We start from the raw sequence: 20,625 nt of genomic DNA, 5'->3' as shown, positions 1-20,625 counted from the left end.
ACACAAACATGTGATGTAATGATGTAATAGTGTAGAGTAGTGGGATGAGTTTTTGTCAAAGAGGATATTGTGTTTAGTAAAGACGACACAATTGTGAGAGACAACTATAATCCTAAAACATGTTGACCAATACCATCAACAGCCTACTGCTGCACGACAACAATCCTGTCATCATTGTTTGTAAAATGCCTAAATCCCAAAGGACTAAAGGATGCGGCACGACCTTGCTCTAAATTCACCTCAAATTTAAATCTAGCTCACAAGGTTAGGTTATTGCTAATCAATTAGCCTTAGAAGCATTGCTAGAACTGCTCATTCAAAACATGAAGTGAAAGTATTCAGCTTGCCCATTGTATGATGTAAAATGATGTGTTTGTTTGTGGCCAGCATGAAAATATCTTTAAGGTCTGAAAATATTTACGTTCCAAATCACATGAGAGCTAAAATTGTTTTTGCTGATTTTACTTTTTTCTTGTCTCAACAATCGCCCGCATTGTGTTTTATTACATAACATGTCATGTGAGAAAATGATTGTGTTCTTGGTAGGAAGATGGAACAGTCAGTTATCCACAGGGTCAGTTCTCTTTAAACCCTTGTGTAAATTTGTCCATTTGGTTTGAATTACTGGCTATGAGACGAGTAAACATTGCATTTGGCCAAGTTCCAACACAGTTCAAAAGGGGCATGGGGGGAGCGATGACATAAGGCAGGCTGGATTTGAGATTGACGCAGCTTTGAGGCAAAAATAGTCTGATATCTGGTGGCATAAGTTCCTGCTATGAGTGGTAGAGAGAGAGAGTGGTTAGGCCACTTAGTCAGACCTCTGGAAAACTTCAGCCATTAGCTCTGAACGTACATGATGATTTGTTGTTTGGGGGTGGGGCAGACAGCTCCTCTCCACAAGATTGAACTTTAAACCAGCCAATTAGTTGTTTCACACATAAGGAGCATTGTGAGGGTCACACATTAATTGGAAAAATGAGCAGGAAAAATGGAAGCTTGAGATGAGGAGAAAGAGAGAAAGAGAGAGAGACAGAGAGAGAGACACATACAGAGAGAGAGAGACAGAGAGAGAGAGAGAGAGAGAGAAAGAGAAAAAGAGAGAGAGAGAAGAGAGAGAGAGAGAGAGAGAGAGAGAGAGAGAGAGAGAGAGAGAGAGAGAGAGAGAGAGAGAGAGAGAGAGAGAGAGAGAGAGAGAGAGAGAGAGAGAGAGGAGGAGGGGCCCAGTCTCCACTGCTTAATTATAGCAGGGAGAGAGATAACCCTGCTAGCTTTAGATACACCCCCCCCCCTCTGCAAAAAAAGACATGCAATTGGTTCTCCTTTGGCTTTGAAAATTCTTCTATTGGCTGGGCTTTGGTCTGACAAGCACCCAGTCTGTGTCAGATGGAAGCTGGATTCTGACAGCTGTTGAGTCCTCCTCTTTTCAATGTGTCTTGAATTTGAGAATACTCCCCCTGTTTTCTGTTTTAATGACTTGGTGTTGCGCAGTTTGTGTGTGACAGAGTGTGTCTGCATGTACGCTTCAACATGTAATTAACGTTTAAGCCATTGTGTGCTGTCACCCTTTGCCAACATACAGTTCTCCTTCCCAGTTTTTCCCACAAATACACTAACAATGGAAAACAACACTGTAAATGTCTTCAAAATAACATGATAAAAAATTGCCTTTCAAGTTCTCTCTGCAACCTTGTTTTATGCATGTGTATGCATGACACAATCTGCTTGGCCATACAAAAAACGGTGTGTTGTGTAAACTTGCATGGTTGCAAAGACGATCAAAAGATCCGAGGAATGGAGAAAAAAACGAGTTTTTATAAATGTCCTCTCAGACCACAAGGAGAGTAGGAGCCCAGATGAGCCAAGGTCTTTCTCAGACAGGAAACTGCAGGACCTCCTCTTTAGCAGCCCTGCAACAACTCAATAAACTAGTCAAAGCACTACCAAGTTTTCAAACGCAATCCAGTGGACTAGACTGCATATGCCCAATCAATCGATGCAGCACACCAATATGGTTCTGAAGTTAAGAAGAGCTGGGGATAGTATCGACTGTCCAATTACTCTGTCAGATAAACAAAAGAAAAAACATATGAACTGAGAATGTTCATTTCCCAGTTCATTCCTTACAACAAAGAGAAAACTAAATCAAGAAGGTTTGACAAACATTGTGTGTACTTAGTGCTGATGTAAATACAGAAATATAACTTTTGGAAATATATTGAGCTTTGAAGGAGCATGATGGAGCATGTTGTGTTTTGCACTTATTTCCATCTTTTTGCTAGAAAAAAGTATACCAATTGTTTATTGACAGCCTTTCTGTAGAAGACAGCATTTTTCCCTTCCCGCATGCTATGAGTGTCAAGCATTCTCAGAAATGCACTTGTCCTCCTTGGAGTAATGTTTACAAATTATGGTTCATATCAAAACACAAATGAGGCTTCCGATTTGTCACGAGGGTGAAAAAAGGAAGGTCCTTTCCTGTTTTCCAATTGCTCTTTTGTGTTCCCCGGACGCACTAGATCTCCTGTTTCCAACGTCTAGGACAGCACCGCTGCATTCTCCAGGACTAAGAGTACTCCATGGCTTCTTCTATATTATCTAAACTCAAATTTCCCCATTCAGGACTCAGGGCTATATGCAGATTGTTTTTCAGGTATATGCAAAAGCATGAAAAAGCCCTATAATTTCCTTTAGGATTAACTGGATTCTGTGAGAGTAAATGAGTTATATACCGACCAGTTTGCTCTAGTTTTGGAGCAGTAAAGCAGTGGCTCCCAGGGATCTGCTCCCACAGAGGGCGTTGTATCGGTGTGCTTACTGCTCACAGGGCAGCTTGGTCTTATCTGCACAGAGAATCAGCAGGAAGTAACAGAAAGCCTGGCTTATCTGTCTTTCTAGCTGGGATGGGGAGGGGGAGGGGGGACGGGGAAGGGGGACGGGGTGGCGGGTGAGAGGTGGGAGTGTGCGTGTGTTTGTGTCTCAAGTTGTTTGGTGTGTGAGTGTGTGCGTGCTTGTGTGAGCTGAGGTAAGGGGGGTGTTAAGGGCAGAGACATGAGGAGCCTGGCGAGCAGCAATGCAGCTGAGCTGTATGGGAAACGAAGAGAGGGGTCAGACACCAAAGCAAAACAGACTCAACAGGAAGAGCCGTCAGGAAACCAGTGAGATCTGGTTGGTGCTGCACCGGCTATCATAACAACAGTGCCAACACTTCACATGAGTGTGGCCAAGAGCAGCCTTGCAGCCATTTTGACTCATGTTGTATCGCAATAGATCATGCATGATTCAATTTGGTCATGTCAAAACGAAACGACGAGTTCAGCCACACAGTCACAACATGAGAGGGTATGAGTGCTGTGAAAGACCACAACTTTCAGGGACATTGTGGTCTTGAGATAAGCCAAACAGACGTTTATTTGGGTTAATTTGAATTGTGTTTCATTCTATGTTTGTAACATTTGTATTTACATCTACACATGTGACGTTGCGTCATTGGTCATATAATCCATCTATAAATGTTGTTGAGTCCATGTTACCATGTTAAAATTATGAGTCTACAATACATGCGATGGAGTGGACTGGGTATGGTGCTAACATAACACATATGGAGCAATGATTCAAACAAGATCATATTGAGTATCATAAATGTAAAAACTAATGTTTTTGGCATCTGGCACATGGCCGTCCCTGAGCATCCACTTTAAAGGAGCCCTCCAGATGGAAAAGGATGATACACTTTCATAAAACAAAACATACATCACACATGTGTTACTAATGACAAGCAGTATTGAAGCCTTGTAACTCCATGTAACAAAATGGCTGCCTTGTGAGCACTTCATTGAGGCACAGAGTGGGGCTGAGCAGCTCTGTGTCCTTTTCACCCCCATCTGGAATTGTTCCTAACACATCCTCTGACACGCACCTCAGGAGAGTCCAGGGTGGGGCCAGACCTCTCCAAGAATGTTGGGGAGCACAGCTCTGACTTCCTCTGAACTGCTTGGTGCGTTTGACGATAATGGATGAGGCTTTTCAAAGAGGGGAGAGCACAGTGACCTTGCACTAAGAGGCACCTGCGTATTTTGCCCCAAATAAAGGTACAAAGACAGCGTCAGCCGCGGAAAGTCCCCGGAGAAACCCTCCCAGATGATCGCCAGCTACTGCAAGTCACATGCATGGGCTCACATCCCCGCTAAAGAGAAGCCCAAACACACTGACAGCGGTTGCAGAGGCCTGATGTGGGTGCACCTTCAAATAGAAAGAAACGGACGCCGTGTATCGTAAGTGCACTTGGAAGAAGAAAAAAAAAGAAAAAGAATCAGATTAATCCTGAGCCTATTAGATTCCCTCACTACTCATGACATGCCATTAGGAGGCATTTTAACACATCTACAATGTGACTTAATGGGGGTGAAGTCTGGGCTTTCTGCCGCCAGGGCGAGGTTAGACGCGATGCACAGTCATTGATTTACAATTTCTGCAGCGTTGTGAGGTGAGCGGTGTCATGTTAATAAAGATTAAGACTCGTCCTGGACTCTAAAGTGCACTTTCTCCTCAGATGACTGGCTGGGTGGCATCGCACATGGCATTCTGAGGCTTCGCGCAGGAATGTGAGTTTTCTCACTCAGAATATTCTTTCAAGGTGTCCAAATAGAGACATAGTGTTTGTTAACAATCCAAAACTATTCATGGCCTAACAAAACCAACCATGAGGGAATTTCTTATTTTGTTTACCTTGAAGGCAACATCAGCCCCTCAGTGCATGTTGGGATTGTTTTGCCTGCAGTGCCTCTGACCCTTCATGGTACAGAACCGACTAGAACACTATGTCACTGCTCTGAGCTGCAGTCCACCCCTATGTTTCAAGGTTCCCTGGTCTGCTCTATTATGCTGGAGGAAAGTCTGACTCACCTGTCCATTATACATAGCACTTCCTCCACAATTACACCATGTCAGAAGAGCGAGAAAAAGATAGAGAAAACAAAACAAAAAACGGCAACCGAGTATGTCAATTCTGCTTCCTTTAATGACACAGTGTGTCTGGGTGAGTGACGACTGCGAGCTTTTGTCTGAAAGGCAGCAGGGTAAATGCAGGTCTTGGTTCTCAGTCGTCAGGGCTCATCATAGAGGGAGAGGCGTCCTCTGTCACCCCGGCCTAAATTGTTTTAAATGCTCAGCAATTAGTGGGCCCGAGGTCGATACTTAAAGGATGAGGAACGTGTACCGTGACTCCATTAGAGGCCCTTGTACAGGGATTTGTTTGCATCCTGGCCTCACAACTGGCCGCCTATGTAAAAGCAAGACGTATTCCACACCCAGAACACGGCTGGTACAGTGTCTAACCAGCTCACTCAGTTTGCTGAATTGCTGAATTACCACTCCTAATTAAGAACTCTACATAACGAGAGGGCTTTAATGATTAATCCATTTTACGCTACTTTGGTTTTGGAAATTAAATGCTCTGTCCTTTTACCGGCTCCTTATAAGGTAATAACATCCCTCCAGATCACCCTGGTGCGCCGCTTCTCTGCTCTCATTTTGAAATTTGACTGATGTGCTCGAGGCCTCCACTGAGCTACAGAAATATCTTGCTGTGTGTCCACCTGCAAATGACCAGGTGTCTCAATAAATCACTAACAAGATTTTAGGCTTATTTTCAGAGGCGAGACCCAGTTAGGTTTGATCAATGCAATCACAATTCAGTCGGTGCGGGTAACACATAACCGCCCTCCCACCTACCTCCCACACACACACACACACACGCACATGCACGCACACGCACACACACACACACACACACACACACACACACACACACACACACACACACACACACACACACACACACACACACACACACACACACACACACACACACACACACAGACCACCTCTATCTAAGTGGAAGAGCTGTTAGGGCCAAAAGAATGTACTCAATGCTTCTGTCCTCTGCAGTCAGACAGTGTAGGAGAAGCTTTCCTGGTTCGTTTTAGTCAGGTTGATAACTGTGTGAGGTAGCACCAGGAAGTCAATAAAACCATGTCACAGATACAGTAGGTCTACTGTTAAGTCGAGGGCTGAGGGTGAAGACTCCCAACTGTGGGATGAACTCCAGCAGACACTGTTAAATCAGCTTATTGCAGATCTCTTAGTGCCGCTTGATAGACTGTGCAATAACAGAACCTTAACATACCTCATATGAAACAAATCGCAAGTGACGTACAGAGGCCAGTGTTGGCAACATCGAGGTTATGGTTTTGATTTCCCCATGACCTATGTGAGTATGTGCATTGACTTAAATGAAAGAGACTGGATTAAAATATCTGGATTTGTACAAATCTGGACATCATAATCCAATTAGTGTGTTTTTGTTTTGTTTTACCATCAAACGTTCATCTCTTTAAAAATGACCTACTTTCAGAATACTTGTAGATTCCGAATAAACTAAATGCTAACTGTGCCATTTTACCAATATGTACGGTACAGGGACAATACAAGTTACAGATGGCATACTATATTTTTACCTAGGAACTTATTTTTATTCTACTGTACATTATACTCAACTCAGGAAGCAGGACACCCATTGGAACAGAGCCAAAAGGGTTTGATCTCAAATGAGACAGTGGCACCACATTATATCTGTGTTTGTTATAAAGCCAGAGACATCAATACAACCTGAGGAGATTATGATATTAAACACAGATTATAAGATTATGAATTAAATAAGGTCTAGCTATCCAGACAAAAAACTAATCGAGAATCCCAAATGGGATCTTAGTCTGGGAGACACATTTGGGACGGTTTAAATCCACTTCTAGGACCCAAAAAGGCACAAAGGCCCCGGTCTTACATTTATCATCATTAACCTCTGTGGCACCCACAGCTTCCTGTGCTAATCATCCACTGAGGCGGGCAGCAGATCGACTTTCAAATTAGAGCCACTGACTGCTGATGTGACGAGGGAGCGGTTGGTCTGGGTCGGTAACCTGGGCAACCTAAAGAGTGGTGGAGTGGGGGAGCCCTATAATGGGGATTACAATGGTTGCTGTGCGATGTGCACACAGTGGAATTAGGCCAGTATTAGACTGAAATGAATTTGAATGGGGGGTTTGCTGGTCCAGTCAAAATTGCATTCCCTTTTGGCAATTGTTCCAAGGATGGCCACGGAGGGAGGTGAGATGAAAGAAGACTGTGCTCTCCTTCCTTGGTTAACCCATTCAGTTGTCTTTAGCATCTTACAAGGGAGGAAAAAGAAGAGCGCAGGCAAGACACAGTGTCGACATACTTTTGTAATTAAAAGCATCGACATATTTAAGGCAATGAACTGCACTTGAAATCAAAATTGTATTTACGTTTAAAACAGGAGGAAAAGCGATGGAAAAGAGCTGTGCTCTGGTGTTCCTCCCTTCTCCACACTGACTTACTGTACACCCAGGGATAGAGCAGGGAATGTATAATCAAACCCATGCACCTTGGCACAGGTCCAGATAGTGACTTTCCTTCCTATAGATCAACGTATGCAGCAGAGGAGTGAGCAGAGCTCCTGTAGGCTGTTATACAACCAGAATGGCCTGCTCTGCCTGACATGTTTGCCTCCAAGCCCAGCAAGAAAATATGTGTTCTTTGCGTTGGTTGTGGGTCAGACATCAATGAGCCTTGGTTAAGAGCTTTACTGAAGCAGATTATGAAAAGCATACAGATAATAGATGAGGAGACACACATAAACTCTTTATCCCGTTCACCCGACTATTCTTTTTGCATCTGTTCCAATCCGGTCACAGCAGATTAAGTGACATTATCAAAACAAGTTCTTTCCAGGTTACCGATCAGCAGACATATCACACTCCATGAGACGATGTTCTCTGTGCTGGATTGTGGCCACACCAGCAGTAAATGTGTTTTTTTCTTCCCCTAAACAAATTATTTTTTCAATAGTGTCACTTCTCTGTTGTTATTTGTGGGACCAATCACCGTCCAAAAGGGACCAGGGCAGAACTAAGTGTTGCAGAGTGGGAAGGACAGCTGTAAAATTGCAAATAAATACATCACATAAACCCAATTCACAGTAATGCAATAAATTTCAAACAAGGCTGAACAAGCCCTCTCGGCCCCTCTCACTAAATAGGAATCAAGCCAAGCGTAGATTCTCTAAACAACATTAGGAGTGTAACAGCCTTGAGGTTTATCTGTGTGCTGTGCTTGCTAATGATTTCAGGCCGTCCTTTAAGTTTAGCGTGTTACTAGATCTGCGCTCTCCTTGCCAGCAGGTTTTTTTTTTCTTCTCCAACAGGAAGAGCATCTGATGTCAATACTAGAAAAGCATAGTGGATTTAAATCCAAAGGCAAAATCAGTTATTGTGTGGTAAAGCTGATCCATGGCTATACAGACTCAGACACTGTACCGCCGTTCTGCCCCACTTCCCTTCAAGTCAAAATGGATTGAGATTCCGTCTTTTTAATATCTCACAGGGATTTTGTAAACAAATCCTACAATGCATCCCATATGCGGCACAATTTACATTCCCTTTCCAGCGCAGAGTCAATGTATTGAGTTTATGGACAGAGTGCCATTATTTTTATTTTAACCAACAGTTAAAGTTGACCTTGTCATCACCGTGTATGAGGACTGGCAGCTTCTCCTGTTACGTAACCAGTAGGGAGAGTAGTGCGGAGGAAGATGACCTCTGACCCAGTCTTCATCCCTTGTCTTCATTCTTTCTACTGGTGTGCACTTGTTCATAACATCACACATGCATTCATATGTGTATGACCGCTGTAAAAACCTGGGAGTCAGGTGGCTGAGCGGTAAGGTAGTCGGGCTAGTAGTCTGAAGGTTACCGGTTCGATTCCCGGCTGTGCAGAATGACGTTGTGTCCTTGGGCAAGGCACTTCACCCTACTTGCCTCGGGGGAATGTCCCTGTACTTACTGTAAGTCGCTCTGGATAAGAGCGTCTGCTAAAATGACTAAATGTAAATCGCATCCTGAACCCAATTCGATGCTTTTATATCTATTCTTTGAGAAAACATCTATGGAAGTGATAAATCAGGTATCAAAGTCAATGTAAAGCAATAGCATCATCTGTTTCTTGTCAGAGCCTATCTTATCACATGGAGAGGCCTGTGCAGTAGCTCTTGTGATGCTATCAAGAGGGAGTCTTGACTAAAGGCCTTGGTGAAGTCAATACAGTTGGCTGTTTGCATTGATCCTTTTAAATGCCACATAAGTTGGCTGCTGCTACATTGTTAGCAGCTCAATAACAACTAGAAGTTTGTATAAAGCTATTGAAATCTTTGTTGGGGAGGTGATTGTCAGTTAATGTACATCAATATGGTCTGGTGGGAGATATATTGTGTGACCCAAGTGCAAGGGAGACTTCTTCTAAAGGTGACATTCTTCAAGCCTTCATAGAGTTGACTACATTCAACACTGGCAATAGGGAAGTCATCCCCTCATGATAAACATTGGTTGAAACCACTATGACTAAATGCATTTATTGCTAAGCTCATAGTAAGAGAATGTGAGGCTTCAAGAGGCCTGAAGTATCCTAGATTCTCTTCTAACAGCAAACAATCTTTACATATGATAAATCTATCCATTTCAAATTGCTGTGCAAGAGCAAATGACCTAGAATTCATATTTAGTGAGTCTTGACAAGGCAATGTATGCCAGTTCCAAGTGTTCCCATTAGTAGACCAAGGTTTTAGATTACATGAATGTTATCAGTGAAAGCCCTGTCCAGGACACTATACAAAACAAACCCAGTTTGAGAATCCACAACAGTATATCAGTTTTTACCCGGGTAGTCATACACCGCATCCCATGTGGTGATCTCATAATAAACAAGCTCATTCAGTTGCTTCAGTTCCAGCTGATTTATTCAGTTTTGTCAAGATACAGACTTCAGCATGACGACAAGAAACGCATTTCATTTGCTACAAAAAACGCAGATGGTCCATTTTAAGAGTAGCCTATATTGCACAAAATAATGAAGAAAACAACATGTGCCATTAAGATGATAAAATGCGAAAAAGAAGATCCAGTTTCACACCTGCTATTTGGGACCCATTCACACCAATATACATAAACTCCTAACTTTACTATTTTACAGAACATATACAATCTTGAATCTAGTACCAGCAATGAGGTCTATATTCCCCAATTCCAATTTACTCCTTAGACGCACCAAATTGAATCTACTTCTGTACATACCCTTGCTTAAAATAAATCAAGGCATTTAGATGCAAGTTGATATCATTTAACCCTTGCATGCTAAACGTAAATGAAACCGGGTAGAAGTGCCTGAAAACCTCACTGAAAGCACAGTAAGAACATTCCCTTTTACTGTACAAAAATATGCCTGAAAATATTTTACTTTTTTAAAAAGATGAGGTATGTTGGTTATGTATCAAAATGCTTCCTGCCATACCTGTGTTCTATAGCGGTTTAGCCTACTTTATCATTTCCATACCAAGACGGAATCGGAACTGATAACAAATAACCAATTGTGGAATACAGAAATCACATAAAACTTTTTTTTGTTGAAAAGTTACATCCTGAACAGTGTTATCAGATTTGCCCAAATTCAGCCCAGCCGTGTGTCAGACCCAAGTAGTTACAAGTGGGACGGGAATGCATAGTTCAGATTCTACTCATTGTGGTCCACTTAATTTGAGCAGTTTCACTGCAGACCCGAGGAAAATCCATAAAACCCTGTCATGGTGACAAATGTCACTGTTTTTGCAAAAGTACCACATTGTAACGAGTCTCGTTTCAGTTTGTGGCGCCTCTTCCTCCTGCGCACCGAAACCGCCACAGGGCTGGCAACAAACTGATCATACTGTCCTCGTTACCAGCAACTCCTTCGTGAAATTAGTACGTGAACACCAAATCGGAAAAGTTCGCCTCGAGCCAATCCCCTGCGATCATTTCGCTCAGCTCGGGGGTGCAATAGTCTGGGAATTCAAAGTGAGAGCTGAGACTGCCCTCGCTGAAAGAGTCCAAGTCTTTATCCACCAAGGAAAGAGACAGGTTTCCTGAATTTGAGTTCCCGAGCTCTGATGCATGAGCACCGGATGCTAAGTTTAAACTGAAGTCAACCAGTAAGTCGTCCGAATCCTCACTGGAGCTGGACGAGGTGGAGACTGACCTGAATGAAGATGCTGGTGAGAGTGAAGCAGGACAATTTGTGCTCTGCTTAGTAATGTTCTTGAAATTGTAGAACAGTCTGTTGGGGGCAGCGTTCGCATTCCTAGACTCCTCGTACATGCTCGCGCCCTCCGACTCAGCAGTGGAGCTCAGCGTGGGGCTGGCGGGCACTTTGGCGATGTTGTAGGGGATCGGTTCCTCATCCTCCTCCACTTTAATCCGAGAGGCTAGTTCTTCATCGAAGTCCTCATCGTCGTCGTCATCTTCCTCGTCGTCAGTAAATTCCCTTTTGATAGACTTGCTGGTCTTAAAGCTGGTAAAAACGTAGTCATAGCGAGGGTCATGGGACGGTCTGGTTGTGACTGCCTTGGTAGTTTTCAATTTAGTGAATTTCTTTCCCGGAGCTTTAACAGGTTTCATGCTCGTCTTCTCTGGCGACTGTGCGGCTGGTTTAGTAGAACTGTCAAGCTTTGGTTTTTTCTTGGGTCGGTACTTGTAGTCAGGGTAGTCAGCCATGTGTTTTAGCCGGAGTCTCTCGGCTTCCCTTATGAAGGGAATCTTTTCACTGTCCTTTAGCATTTTCCACCGCTTTCCAAGTCTCTTGGAAATTTCTGCGTTGTGCATGTCCGGAGACTGCTCCATGATCTTTCTCCTCTCGATTTTCGACCAAACCATGAATGCATTCATGGGTCGCTTGATATGACCGGTTGCTGTCTTGCACCAGTCTGGTTTTAGCGGCACCGGACTGCACGCCATCATCAGTTCGTTTTCCTCGGAGTCAGTAGCTTCCTGGGACATGCTGCTCTCCGTTTCGCTGTGTTCTGTTTGCTGCACCATGTTCCGTCGTGTTTCAAAACGACTGCAGGGTTGTAACTACCCACAGGCACTTACTGCGTTGCTCGCTTTGGTCACTCTTTTCACTTCTAGCTCATTCAATTCAACCTCTCTCCAAAGTTACCAACTGCCTTCTTAACTAGTTGTTGAGTCGCACAGATCGGTTACGTCATTTTAATTACCCAATCACAGCAATCCTCTCCGCCCAGCAGCCTCCAGACATTCCGTTAACCCTTTCGCTCGCTCTTGATTTCATTGGTGGTAGTGTATGTGGGCGGAGACTTAATGCTGTCTGGACATGGAGTACGAGACAAGAATATTGAATGCACACTGACAGTGTCGGGATGAAAGGGTGTATCATTGGGGGAAGTCATGACAGGAGTAAGCCTTAGCCTCTCTAAACCTCTCTAAAATATTGATTTGCATTGTTTACTCTGCCCAAACAGGTAGATGTATCATCAGCAGATACAGAGAAAGACAGAGGGTGGCGCCTCATCATTGTATATTTTCAGGAGAAATTACATAATTCCGTTTCTTCTAGATAAACACATTGTCTGCACATAGCATACAGATTAGTGTGTAATTGAGAGGACTAGATGGAGCATCTTGCAAGGAAACCAAACTATATTTTTGTAAAACCACACACACATAAGCAAAGACTGCTGTGTCAAGAAACAGTACAGCCTCCCTCTCAAGACCACCCCAGCATCAGTCTTCTTGGCCAAGTGCCAGATCCACCTCTTATAAGGCTTTCTCTCGCTCTCTTTTTGTCCCCTAGAGGGCAATCATTTACCCCTCTCTGCTTTCCACTAGCCCCCTCCTTCCCCTGCCCCCACTCAATCCCATGTGGTGACACACTAAAATACAGATAGAGACAGAACGAGTGAAAGAAAGAGAAGAGAGCTCTCACCAGCTTCATTTTGCCCAGGAAATGCTCAGCCCGGTTAGTGTAGCGGACCCCAGCTTCTACCACTTTACTAAAACAGACAACCCAGGTCCCAGCATTCTGATCAGACTTGGCTGCTTTGTTGGCTCTCACACTCCCTCAGTGGCACTAGCAATATTGTTTAGCGTGCCCAATTTACCACTGACATGTTTGTTGTATGTGTGTGTGTGTGCAAGTGTAGGGGGATGATGTGAGATAGTGTGTGCTGAAACTTAATTAACAAACTATCACATTTGATCAGACCTGTCCAACATCGTTTCTGGTTGTTTTTGAGGTGCTGTGTCACAACAGTGTGTATGTCTTGTTCTGCTTTCCTCAGGGCCCGCAACTCATTAGCAACACAGGCAGGAAAATCTGAACAGAACAGATAATCAGCAATCCAGAGTGAACTAGTCCCACACCAAATGATTGTTTTGTTTACTACGACAGTGCATTCTCAACACTGGAAGATTTCATTTATATTTAAAATACCAACATGGTGCTGATTCCATCCCCCATGCCCAAGCATACACTCAACACTAAACCTCAAAATGACAAATATTGTAGATCCTAGGATGGGTTTCATATACATAGACTATACAGTATATATTTATACATATATATTCATACATGCTTGTCAGGTGTGATGATATTTCCCTGTACTGTTCATGACACCAAATAAGGATGTTCTTGAATGGAATTTTTTTAACCCTAGCATGGTAAATACACAGTAAGTACAAAACAGACCTTTGTAGCATTCAACTGTATTGAATGCTACAAAGCTTGAGCTTGTCTTTTTAAAATGTATTTTTACATACATTCATTTGCATGTTGAGTGAAGTATCCCTGACTGAAAGAGAAGTGGGACAGTGAGAGACATAAACTTAACACATTGAAGGTGAGCTGTTGATGGGCGGGGCTCCTCATTCACATAGATGAGTCAACCAGGCCTGCATCCTGGTCGTTGCTTAGGAATGCAACTATAGGCTGTAAGCTGGGGAGGAGAGGGTAACTAATGGCCACTGTTAGAGGTGTGAAGTCGACTGTCTCTTGTTGGGGTATGCATAGACAAGCAGTTGGGATTACTGCTTTATCACTGTTGTTTTGGAAGCAGAGCTGTATAAGCAATCTGTTCTCCCAGGAATGGGACTGGTGTTGGATGAGCGACCATGTTTGAGTGGCTGCTTGCTAGATATGCTGTTAGACAATAACATCCTGTCCTCCAGTGAGGGCTCTCCTGGGAATACTCACATGTGCTAACTCCAGATTAGACATAAAGGGTTTGCATTGATACTTCAGGAGTCTAACACAAATTATGATCACTATGATCGTTCATACCTTTACTGACAGCTTGTTTTTCTTTGTAACTTTTACTAGGTGGTTACTGCAATGCTTCTGTAAGACTTTTATATCAGAGTTGAGAAGCAGTCCCTTTGTAGCTTATAAAAGTAAGGCAATGGTATAGTAATAGAGATCATGTAGCATGACCGAAAGAGGACTGGGATAAAGAACAGATCAGTTAGGTTCCAGAGTGCTTCGCTATCTGGATGGAGGAGAGGGCCGACACACTGTAATGAAATTGACCTGATGCTTCTCCATTTTCCAGGTGTGCCACTTTCAAGACTGTTAAAAAAGCGTACGGTCTGGTCATGAATACAAACGCAGAACACTTCACGCCCTCTACTGTGTTTGTCACACGTCGCTCAAGCAGTACCAAGTCCCTCTCCCCCCTCCTTTGCATGTGTATAGAGACGGGGGTAGGGGGCTTGGCCATTAGCATCAAACAGCTAGCAGTGTCCTCTGTTTGGCAAGAGTTCTTCAGCTTCAGTTTGTGGTAAATGGTGAAGGAAACCTGCCTGGCAACCACAAGTCAGCAGGTGACCTTACAAACAGTACTTACTGTATGGATATGCGGGTGAAACCTAGTCATGCATGCAGATTCCACCTGTTTGGTGACTGCCTGCCTGAGGTACACAACAAAACCGAGGTACATACACAGACTGTAGAACATTATTAATGAGCGTTCACATCACCCGGGCTCACTAGTTCTAAACTGTTGTTAATGACACACTGTCTGTTCTCAAGACCTTGAGAGCGTCCAAACCAGACCCAAGCAGTGGACACATGACAATGTTTGCCGCAGCACATTTGTTTACCCCTTTTGTCTGGTAATAGTAAACATGTATGGAGTAGCTCTCAGGAGGCCCTGACCCACTATAATGAGAGTATGTTTAGTCTGAAGGCTAGGACCTGTGTTGATGGATTGCTTTGCCTGCGGGGGAACTATTTTCTGACACTCCGTGAAGGCACACAAGGTGCGGAGTGGACATAGATTCACGTGTGTGTGCGTGCCCTTTTCAGACTATTGATTTTCTGCAGCCGACTCGGTGTCATAGTTACATGGGCCATGCATCTGGGAGAGGGAGAAGTGGCTGGGCGATGGACACATCTATCAGCCACTGTTTCTCTGTGATTGTCCTGCTCAATACCATGGTTACATGAAATCAAATTAATTTGTGTTTGTTTAGTGGAAAAAAAACTCAACAATAAAACTGGGCATTCTGGGGTAAAATAATAATGTAAAAGCAGCATCATATGGGCGCCACAGCAATATAGATTCCTCGGAATTGGAAAATAAAAAAGACGTTAAAGGGAGAGGTTTTATGCATATTCCTAATAACAAACACACATGGATAGCGATTTTGACAAACAAGATCAATGCCTATCGGTGCAGTGGTTTTCTGGTTAACGAGTCTTGACATGTTTCCTCCTTGTGGGAGGTAATTTAGGATGCTGGATGTGGTTCGCCTTTATTTAAAGGCTTGCAGATCTGTTAACCAGGAGTCTGCCCCGTCCACAGTACACCTACATGTATGACCCCCAGGCATGGCCTCCTAGAGGCCCTCTTCATCCCCCATGAGGACTTGATCTGGCCACAGCAGTATTCACCTACCACTACTACTATTACTACTGCTACTGAGAGAAGGAGAGAGAGAGGATGACAAAGGCTTCAGGGAATGGCTCCAGTCCCATCTCCACCCAGCCTCCTTCTATCCCACCCAACCTCTCTTCTCTCTCTCTCTCTCTCTCTCTCTCTCTCTCTCTCTCTCTCTCTCTCTCTCTCTCTCTCTCTCTCTCTCTCTCTCTCTCTCTCTCTCTCTCTCTCTCCCACTCCCTCTCTCTCCTCTCTCTCTCTCTCTCTCTCTCTCTCTCTCTCTCTCTCCTCTCTCTCTCTTTTCTCTGTTTGTCTCATCCACACATACTATCTCTATCTTTTTGCCTCTTTCTTTCAGACTCTTCTTTTCTCCTCTCTTTCTCTTTCTGTCTGCTCTCTCTCTCTCTCTCTCTCTCTCTCTCTCTCTCTCTCTCTCTCTCTCTCTCTCTCTCTCTCTCTCTCTCTCTCTCTCCCTTTGTCTATCCTAACACATTGCCTCACCTTTTCTACAGTCTCTGCCTTATTCTGTTTGATACACATTTCCCATGCTGAATTCCTTGTCCATGTGTTTGGAGAAGTACAGTAAGGATTGTAAGATACAGTAGCAGGTGGCTATGGGTTGATAACACATCTACCTCCCACATACATTTATTTCATGTCAGATTTTACCCTGTTCCACCATGAATTCAATTGAAGCTAAACCAATGAATTAGCAAGCTGTCAGGAGCTTATTCACAAATTGCTCACAGCTACTTGAAATTGAAGTTCGCCTGCAAGCCCATTCAGAACACTTTATCCTAGGGGCAGGCTAATTTAAAGGTAAGTAGAGGATGTCATCAATTGTGAGCAAATAAGACAATGGTGGAGGGGTGGGGGTGGGTGGGTAGGTGGCAAAGGCGACGGCCAGGAAAAGAAAAATACAAAGATAATGATCATGACTCGGAGATAAAAGAAGCAATTATTTCAACCTAGTTCATCTCATGTTGACATTCCAGTTAATTACCTGGTGCCTGGAGAGCGCTGGTGGTGAGCTGCAGCATGACAAACACAGGCAGGCAGAAGCAGGGTCGCGCTGCGCTCACTCAGGACCAACCTCCGGGTAATATTATCCCTGGGCCTTGCTTTATCAGACCCCTACCATCAGCATCCATCAACAGGGCCACACTCTGCCCCGGTACTCCCCCACCAACAAGCCTCCAGACCCATGAACAATGGGCCACAGTGGAGGAAAATATATTCCTATCTATGCATACATTAAAAGAGGAAATAGGAAAATGGATTACAGACATCCTCCCTTTGACTAATGTAACTTTTTGGTCCGTCTGTGCTTTTTCATCCCCCAGATAAGAAGGTGTGTGCTTCCATCCGTTACTTCTCAGGCCATAGATAGTGTGATTGTGCTGATTGGAGGTAAAACCAGGATGTCGATTTTCCATGTTTATGTGTCATATACATCACCTATGGCTGGAAGCATGTCTTTTCGATGCTATTCCCAGGTCAACCAGCCAGCAAACCCAGTCCTTTCTCTTATAGTGAGGTTGGGATAAAAGTCTCTGGAGTTGAACTTTCAAATCAGTGCATTGTTTTCATATGTTTATGGGTGCTTATTTCATGAACATATAGAGGTCTGAGTTTACAGCAGACACGTTCTAGTGCCTACACAAGGATCTGAACATCCCCAGCAACATATGATACGGCGGAGAAAATATCCATCCACCTTTCTCTTAGGAAAATAGGAGTTTTACCTATGGTGAATACTTATTTCATGGGGAAAATAACTTACAAAACCTCTTAAACTCCAACATTAATCAGACTTCACAATGAGATCCTCTCTAATCATTTTTCCTGTGGGTTTCATAGGCTATGATAGGCAACAGAGAATAGGCCTTCAAATAATCCTACACTGGTCAGGAGATAAAATGTAATGCTGAATAAATATGCACATATAGACTGCTATTTTCCACCTTTCCGTATCAAAGGTCTGCCATACTATTTGAGAGTCACCCCCCCCAACACACAGAAACCAACACACACACACACACACACACACACACACACACACACACAGACACCTACCATCAGTCAAGTCACTTCGGTCTGTGCTTCATAGAGGCCACACGATACCTGCTGTGTCCCCACAAAGGACGTACATGGGCCAGAGCAAAGCAATGCTAAATCAGTCAGTTCCTCTCACAGATTAAACACCATTGTTTTATCTATGACCTAGAGTTTATGTTGAGCTTTTACCCTATTTCACCGCTGTTACGACATGTCTCTTCAGGTACGGCAAGTCACTAGAAATGTGCGTGAGTGTCTGTGTGAGGTGAGCGAGTCGAGACTGAAACAGCCATGACGGATAGGGTGAGTAATACTACAGAGGACGAGATGAATGGGGTTCTACGCCCTTCTACGTGAAACACACCAGTAATTTCCTCAGGTCATCTGCACTTACATGTTGTCATTTTTCATGCCTATGGAGAAAGTGGAGAGGGGGCCATGCGATACGAGGTAGTGACCATCGCCGGGAGATGGATGGCTGAAGCGCAGAGACTGGGAAATCTTTGCTCATCCAAATGAGAACACTCTAGTTGGAAGTTGGGAAGAGGGACTGTTCAGAGATATAAAACATACAGTAAATCATCTTATTGACTAATCTATTAGGTCATTAATTCACCTTGGCTTCACTGATCCTAGTTTTCATTGCTCTACCACTGGGGATCTCGAAGGTAAAGATTGAGGAAGCGGGGCTGGTCACTGTGTCAGTCAGTTGTTTGTCAAGTATCTATCTGTTGTGGTTCCTTCAAATCAAAAGAGACTAAAGTGAATATGGACACTGTGGTAATTTCAGGCCGTCCCTGTCTCAACGTCTGACAGCTCCTCTCCTTCCTCCAGATGTTTAGCTCCTCATCACCCAAATGAAAAACATCCATCTCTGAGGCTGCTGCCATGTTGTGCTGTGACCTCTACTTGTCAACTCCCTTCCTGTAACAATGGTGCCTGATGAATGATGTCATCCCGCCGTTCCTAAACATACCACTCGCTACCGACCGCAGCGGACCTCGTGAGTCACCATGGACCTCTGGGGATTTTCATAGGGGATTGCGGCAACCAATCAGGAAGTAGAGCTTATTAACCTCTGGCGTGATTTAGTGGTTGCATTTTAATTAGAAAACAGTTCGTTCAGAGATGTCATGTGATGTGTTTACATCAGGAGTACAACATGGGTTTCAGGTCACACTGAACACTTGGTGTTCTGTGTGAGAACACCAAGTATGACAAAAAAACTTTTTTATTTCCAGTCTTTTTTTTGCAGCGATGACAAGAAGACCCAGTCATGGTTTATTTATAGGTGGATATACAGGTGGTGGGTACAACCCGTTAACGCCTGACTTTTGCTGTGCATGACAGTCTGCTATTATTCATGATAATTATTAATAGCATTTGTCTGGGAACATCCAGACTGAGTGGTCTCACACCACGGTGGTTTAGTGAATCCACCATGTAAGATGAGAGCCGTCTTTCCCAGGTAATCTTGTTAGCTTTCTGTTTTGATGTCTGTATTCGTCTTCCAGGAGAACCAGCTCACTGGTGGCTCCCACACAGAGCTCAGAGCTCCTAGGCTCAACGCCTGAGGCAGGGCCGGAGTGGGTACCTTTTTTGGCCCAGGAGTGTAATGGCCAAAACCAGCCCATCCCCACCAGTGGCCGAGCGAAACGTTGTAAACATTCAGGGCTTAGCCCGAACCTAGGACCTAGTCAAGGTTTTGATGTGAGCTGAAATCGTAACTTTACAGGAATGCGAGGCACAGAGCCCACAAGCGAGATTTTTTGCATTAATTTCAGTGCAAAATAGTTTTTTGAGCTTTAAGTAATATAAACATTACGTTGGACTCATATTGTTATATTTTCCGGAAATTACAATCCATATTTTTACCTGAAAGATTCAGGGCTTTTGAGAAGACAAATTTGACCCACCCATTTATATTACATAAAGCTCAAAAAACTATTTTGTATCTGCCGGCCCAATTTCTGAGCGGGCAGAGCGGCCCACCGGGAATTCTCCTGATTCTCCCGATGGCCGCTCCGGGCCTGGCCTGAGGTGTGACAGGCAAAAACAAACAAACAGACACAAACCAATGGATACTTTAGCTTTGTGAGCTGAACTGAGCTAACATGACTTCAGATAAAGAGTATCTGATAAGATATGCCCTGATGTACACTCTCCTCTCCCTCATAACCACCATTTCATCTAATAGACTGAGACTCCCTCCATGGGGAGAGAACAGCTCCTCAAAGAGTCAGTGTGAGCGTATGTGTCTTTGTAAGTATGTGTCTGTGAGTGTGCGTGTCTATGCGAGCGTGTGTGACTGTGCGAGTGTGTGTGTGTGCTCTCCACCCTCTGACAGGCTGCTGGTTGCAGGAGATTGCATGTGGCATGGAGAGGGAGGAGAGAGCGAGACTCATATATAAGATTCTCAGCTGTGCTCGCTCGATTCCCCCACGTGTGAAATATGTATATGTCCAGACAGATCCCAGTCCTGTCGTTACCCTGCGAGGTCAATTGGGTGCATGGTGCAAGGAGGGTGAGCAATGAGAAGCAATGCAGGTCTATTGGCGGTGAGCTTGGTGTAGCATAGATGAATTGCATAGGAAGCACAGTTGTGGGCTTGTTATATAATAGTTGGCATATACCGCAAGTGATATTTTTATGTATGTTGCACTTATATTTTAAGAGTAATAAATGGAGCATGAGGGAGAATGACATCTCTTCAGCAGTGCACCCTATAGACT

The 20,625-nt window shown here is 43.9% G+C and overlaps 1 protein-coding gene across 1 annotated transcript; it reads right to left on the bottom strand.

Moving 5' to 3' along the window:
• Positions 1 to 9,844: 9,844 nt before the first annotated feature.
• Positions 9,845 to 12,073, bottom strand: sox11b (SRY-box transcription factor 11b). Its single transcript, XM_067242170.1, has one exon. It carries the CDS (start codon positions 11,976 to 11,978, stop codon positions 10,866 to 10,868), a length of 1,113 nt encoding a protein of 370 aa, XP_067098271.1. The 5' UTR covers positions 11,979 to 12,073; the 3' UTR covers positions 9,845 to 10,865.
• Between the last annotated feature and the right edge of the window lie 8,552 nt (positions 12,074 to 20,625).

The sequence above is a fragment of the Osmerus mordax genome, chromosome 8, assembly GCF_038355195.1.
Source record: "Osmerus mordax isolate fOsmMor3 chromosome 8, fOsmMor3.pri, whole genome shotgun sequence".
Classification (NCBI taxonomy): Eukaryota; Metazoa; Chordata; class Actinopteri; order Osmeriformes; family Osmeridae; genus Osmerus; species Osmerus mordax.
This window is presented reverse-complemented; position numbering and strand designations above follow the sequence as displayed.

What these genes read in the sequence shown, in the direction of transcription:
- sox11b (XM_067242170.1), bottom strand. Translation starts at nt 11,978, where the DNA reads ATGGTGCAGCAAACAGAACACAGCGAAACGGAGAGCAGCATGTCCCAG.